The 5863-nt window shown below is 46.3% G+C and overlaps 1 protein-coding gene across 2 annotated transcripts in view; it reads left to right on the top strand.

Moving 5' to 3' along the window:
* Positions 1-5863, top strand: part of XPO6 (exportin 6) — a 117056-nt gene continuing 111193 nt past the window's right edge. The window contains exons 1-2 of one of the 2 annotated variants that reach the window (XM_011933463.1): positions 1-324; positions 2613-2748. In XM_011933463.1, coding sequence (XP_011788853.1) covers positions 2671-2748 — 78 coding nt within the window. In that variant the 5' untranslated portion in view covers positions 1-324; positions 2613-2670. The remainder of the gene's footprint in view (positions 325-2612; positions 2749-5863) is intronic. The other variant, XM_011933464.1, reaches the window with a different exon arrangement.

The following is a 5863-nucleotide window of genomic DNA, read 5'->3' as shown; positions in this document are numbered from 1 at the left end:
TCCCCCGCGGGGGTCGGGCCCGGGCGGGGGTCCCGAGCCACCGCCCTCCTCGCCGGCATCCGAGTCTCATTTCCTGCTTTTTCAGTCTCCTTGGGGAGGGGCGGGTGGGTCTGGATGAATTGTCTCAGGGGCCCCCGATGAGGCGACCTGGGCGGCCCTGCCCTTTTTAGAGGGTCCCCTCGGGGCCCGGTGGGGAAGGGGTTGTCTTTGCATGGGTGGGGGACTTCCCGAGTCTGCCGGGACCATGACCTGAACTGTGGGAGCGGGACGTGTCCGAAGCCCAAGAACCAGCTCATCTGAGCCGCCCCCTCCCCGGCCAGCATGGTAAGTGGGATTGGAGCCCCTTTCCCTCCTGGGGTGCCCTACCGGAGGGGTGAGAATGGGCCCCGGGGCTGCTGAACCATCGCTACTCTCCCCATGGCGGGGAGAGGCGCGTGCGGAGCCTGGCCGGTGACACATGCGTGCAGAGTGTGCAGCCCCGGCCCTGTGCTCCCATCCCCCCAGGGATGATGGCTCAGGCCTGGGAGGGCCCTGGGAGCGCTGTAGGCACAACGCTTGCATCTGGTGTTTGCCTCCTGCAGCTTCTCCGGACAATAACTATCGTTTATTGAGGGCTTACTACTTGGCAAGGCCCTGCGCGAAGTGATTGGCGTGCAGTAGTATTTAATGATCACACCAATCCTCTGTTCGGAAGTGGGGAGACCGAGGCACGGAGCAATTAATTCTCCAGCTCAAGGTCAAGCGACTTTTTAACAGTGTTAAGATTTGAACCTAGGCGTCTGACTTTGAACCTAGGCATATCTAATACACTTAGAGAGCTGGGTGATTGTAGGAGAAACGTCTCATCCAGGTGTAGGTTTATATATGGAGAAACAGACAGGGATTTACAGAGGTCTCTTGCGCAGGTGATGGCAAGGTCAGGAATGGTCGGGATCTTTGTAGGAGAAACGTCTCATCCAGGTGTAGGTTTATATATGGAGAAACAGAGAGGGATTTACAGAGGTCTCTTGCGCAGGTGATGGCAAGGTCAGGAATGGTCGGGATCTTTTGACACTGAGGCTGCAATTCTACATTCTCTGAACTCTGCTGAAGATACCTTCCACGTTTTCTAGACCGATAGATACTTTCAGTACTCCCCTAAATGTGTGTACCCACATCTCTTTGTTAAGCATTTGTCTTTTTGCTCTTGTAATTATTTCTGAGCCTTATCTATCTATTGCGGTAGACACAGCTCCCTCAAAGACCAAATTGTCTGAACCCCTTATCTGTCCCAGCTCTTGGCACTTAGTAAGCCCTTAGTGAGTACTGGATCACCCAGCCTGTGGTTGAACACCTCGAGGGGTGGAGCTGTTCTCCTCAGTTTCACCCATTTTACCCCTGCCAAGTTAGTGGTATAATAGAGAAAGGGACATAGCTGTATCTTTCGTGATACAGACCTTAAGGCCTGTGGAATTTTCGAAACATTCAAAGGGCCTGTGGGTAGTGTGTAGGTCCTGAGATATGGAGCTTACAGCCAGCTGGATAAAGTACACCATTAATGCTGAGCAGCACCGTACAGTATATGCTGTACGTATAGTGTATGTGTTTTATTATTATTATTTGTTTTGAGACAGAGTCTTGCTTTGTTTCCTAGGCTGGAGTGCAGTGGCACATTCATGGCTCACTGCAGCCTTGACCTCCTGGGCTTAAGCAGCCCACCCACCTTAGCCTCCCAAATAGCTGGGACTACAGGTGTGCGCCACCATGCCTGGCTAATTTTTTGTGCAGATGAGGTCTCACCATGTTTCTCAGGCTGGTCTTGAACTCCTGAGCTCAAGTGATCCGTCCTCCTCAGCCTCCCAAAGTGCTGGGATTACAGGCGTGAGCCACCATGCACAGCTGAGTCTATATGTTTTAACATATGTATTACAAAGTATGAATTGTGGCAAATCAGTTAAGCTCTCAGTTCCAATTTCCTCAACTATGAAATTTGGGGATAGGAATTATCTAAATAATAATCTAGAGGTATGAGGTATAACATTTAGTGCCTGATGAAAGTAGCACTCATTCCTTCCTTCATTTATTCTTTCAGTATACTTTTTTTTTTTTTTTGAGATGGAGTTTAGCTCTTGTTGCCCAGGCTGGAGTGCAGTGGTGCAGTTCAGCTCACTGCAACTTCTGCTTCCCGGGTTCAAGTGATTCTCCTGCCTCAGCCTCCCGAGTAGCTGGGATTATAGGCATGCGCCACCATGCCTGGCTATATTTTGTGTTTTTAGTAGAGATGGGGTTTCACCATGTTGGTCAGGCTGGTCTCGAACTCCTGACCTCAGGTGATCCACCCGCTTCAGCCTCCCAAAGTGCTGGAATTACAGGCATGAGCCACCATGCCCGGCCTCAATGTACTTTTTAAGTTGTGTTTTTTTAATTGTAGTAAAATATACGTAATTAAAATTTGGCATTTTAACCATTTTTAAGTGTGCTGTTCAGTGACATTAAGAACATCACATTGTTTTGCAGCCATCACCACCATCTATCTCCAAAGGTTTTTTTCCCAAAACAACCTATACCCCTCTTTTTTCAGTTTCTCCCCCACCCAACTTTAGTTTCTCTTTCTATGAATTTGACTACTTTAGGTAGTTCATATAAGTGGAGTCATGCAGTATTTGGCCTGTTGTGACTGGTATATTTCACATGGTACAGTGTTCTCGAGTTTCATCCATGTCATGGCGTGTGTCAGAGCTTCCTTCCTTTCGAAGGCTGAATTCCATTGTGTGTATGTGCTACATTTTGTATATCCTTTCATCCTTCAGTGGATACCTGGGTTGCTTCCACCCTTTGGCTATTGTGAATAATACTGCTGTCAATATGGGTGTACAGATCTTACAAGTGAATTTTCAGTAGCCACCATATACCAGGGCCTAGGGCATGTACAGATGAACAAGACACACGTTCCTCCCCTTGGGAAACTTACAGCATTGCTTTAGGACCCTTGGACAGAATTTTGTTATTGACTGAGCTAGCCCAGCACCCTTGTATTCAGGTTTCATTTTAGTTGACAGTCAGTAGAGCATCATGGGAATGACCACCTTTGAGTAATGAACTGTAAAGTAGTTGGCTTCATGAACCCCATGTGCATTTTTTCTGAGGTGTATTGCAAGTCAAAGTTTTTGTCACCTAGATCTCAGTTATTTAAGTACACAGGGGGTGGCCATAGTTGATGTGAATAGGATTGTCCTTTTTGTGTCACTTGACACAGTAGTTCATCTGTAGGTATCCCAGGGTCAGGAGCTTGGGTGGGGTAGGCCCTGTCCCCCAAAGGTAAGGAAACTATTGCCTGGCTGGTGTCTTACAGGCGGAGGGTCTTTACCCTGGGATCCCAGCTCTTTATTCCAGGAAATTATTTCCTCTCCATTTCTTGCTGACTTAACATTTTTACTTCTAAGGGTATTAGTTGGCATAAGTTTGAGCCTTTTTAATATCTTCTTTTTAAATCTTCAACTCTAATGAAAGACTTGAAAGTGGCGTAATGTGATAAAGACTACCACTTATTAAGCATCTTTGATGTGCTGGCTATTCTTCACTCATTACTTTTTTTTTTTCTCTCTTTCTTTTTTTTTTGAGATGGAGTCTTGCTCTGTCATCCAGGCTCTAGTGCAGTGGCGCAGTCTTGGATCACTACAACCTCTGCCTCCTGGATTCAAATGATTCTCCAGCCTTAGCCTCCTGAGTAGCTGGGATTACAGGCATCTGCCATCACTCTCGGCTAGTTTTTTTTTTTGTTTTTTGTATTTTTAGTAGAGATGGGGTTTCACCAGGTTGGCCAGGCTGGTCTCGAACTCCTGACCTCAGGTGATCCAGTCGCCTCGGCCTCCCAAAGTTCTGGTATTATAGGCGTGAGCCTCTGCACCTGACCTACTTTTTCTCTTAGTCATTCAGTATCAGTAAACTCCACCAACTCTGCTAGGTTCCACTATGGCTGTTCCTGCCAGAGTGGGAGATGGACAGACCTGCTCTAGGATTCCTAGTTAACAAATGGTGGAGTTGGCATTTAGACCCAAAGTGCTCTACTCCGGAGCCTGTGCTCTTTTGGTGCTGCCTCATGGGAAGGAAGATCAGGAGAGTCCTCCACCTGTATTTTGTTTGCTTAGAGAGAGAGTGGTGGGGCATAGGGAGCATGGGGAATTTCGCTTACACTATCCCTCTTGACCTTCACATTCAGAACCAGTTTAAAAAGATTTATAGTTGCAGTATAGAATTACAGGAAGAGCTAGCATACTTTAACTGAATTTGATTAAATCATTTTTGGTTGCATTCCCATGGATTCTTAAGTGGTGTGACATGTTAGAGGTTCCCACTATTTTGCTGAGAAATTGTTACTTAGTATTGAGTGAGCTGTTGCTTAGTATGAAAATTGTGTGCAAAATTGAGTTCTTTTTTAGTTGCTTAGAAATTGAATTGCCTGCTAAGGTTTCTTTTCTTTTTTCTGTTTTTTTTTTTGAGACGGCGTCTTGTTCTTTCACCTAGGCCGGAGTGCAGTGGTGCGATCTCGGCTCACTGCAACCCCTGCCTCCCAGGTTCAAGTGATTCTCCTACCTCAGCCTCCTGAGTAGCTGGGATTACAGGCATCCACCACCATACCTGGCTAATATTTGTATTTTTTAGTAGAGGTAGGGTTTCACCACGTTGGTCAGGCTGGTCTCGAACTCCAGACCTCAGGTGATCCGCCTGCCTTGGCCTCCCAAAGTGCTGGGATTACAGGTGGGAGCCACTGCACCTGGCCTTATTTTGTTAATATCAACTACCATGAGTGGCCCTTATAATGGAGGCAGAATCAGAACTGAACTTTAGCCACTCGCATGGCATGTCATCTACTTATTCACCCACAGCATTGCATTGTACCCCAAGGTCTGAGAGGTAGGAAGAAGACTTGGTGCAGGGAGATGGCAGGGAAAGGTTCAGTGGTACCCAGAGGTTTTGTATGTCAGTCACAGCATTAGAGATAGTCTGGAGAAAAAATTACCTTTCAAGAAATGACTTGAATAGCTTCTGAAAAAATTAGTGTATGATATGGTTCAAATCACCTGATAAAACCAAAATGTCAGCAAAATTAATGTAGTATAAAGAAATAAGTAGATTAAGCCAGAGTTTTTGTTATTGGTTTTTATTTTTATTGTATATTTATTTTTTGAGACAGGGTCTTACTCTGTTGTCCAGGCTGGGGTGCAGCACCTCAGTCACAGCTCACAGCAGCCTCAATCTCCTGGTCTCAAGCAGTCTTGCCACCTCAGCCTCCTCAGTAGCTGGGACTACAGGCCCATGCCACCATGCCCAGCTGTTTTATTTTTATTTTTTGTAGCGAGTGGGGGTTGCTTTGTTTCCCAGCCTAGTCTTGAACTTCTGACCTCAAGCAGTCCTCTTGCCTCAGCCTCCCAAAGTGCTAGGATTACAGGAGTGAGCCACTACACTAGGCCAAATAATCATGAAATAATGTATCGACTTCTTGCTATGAAGTTTACAACCCTAGGTGCTGTGGTTACAATATAACAATATAATAGTTAATATGTATGTGTGTGTGTGTGTGTATGTATATGTATGTGTATGTATTGCTTTCTGTATGCCAGGCATCTTCCATCTGTTAACCCATTTCCCATCCCAAACAACTCCAGGAGGTAGAGGCAGTTTGTTTTTTTTTTTTCTTTTTTGAGACAGAGTCTTGCTCTGTCACCTAAGCTGGAGTGCAATGGTGTGATCTCGGTTCACTGTGGTCTCCACCTCCTGGGTTCAAGCGATTCTCCTGCCTCAGCCTCCTGAGTAGCTGGGACTACAGGTGCGCACCACCACGCCTGAATAATTAACCCATTTCCCATCCCAAACAACTCCAGGA

The sequence above is a fragment of the Colobus angolensis genome, unplaced genomic scaffold (assembly GCF_000951035.1).
Source record: "Colobus angolensis palliatus isolate OR3802 unplaced genomic scaffold, Cang.pa_1.0 Scaffold128, whole genome shotgun sequence".
In the NCBI taxonomy this organism is placed as follows: domain Eukaryota; kingdom Metazoa; phylum Chordata; class Mammalia; order Primates; family Cercopithecidae; genus Colobus; species Colobus angolensis.
This window is presented reverse-complemented; position numbering and strand designations above follow the sequence as displayed.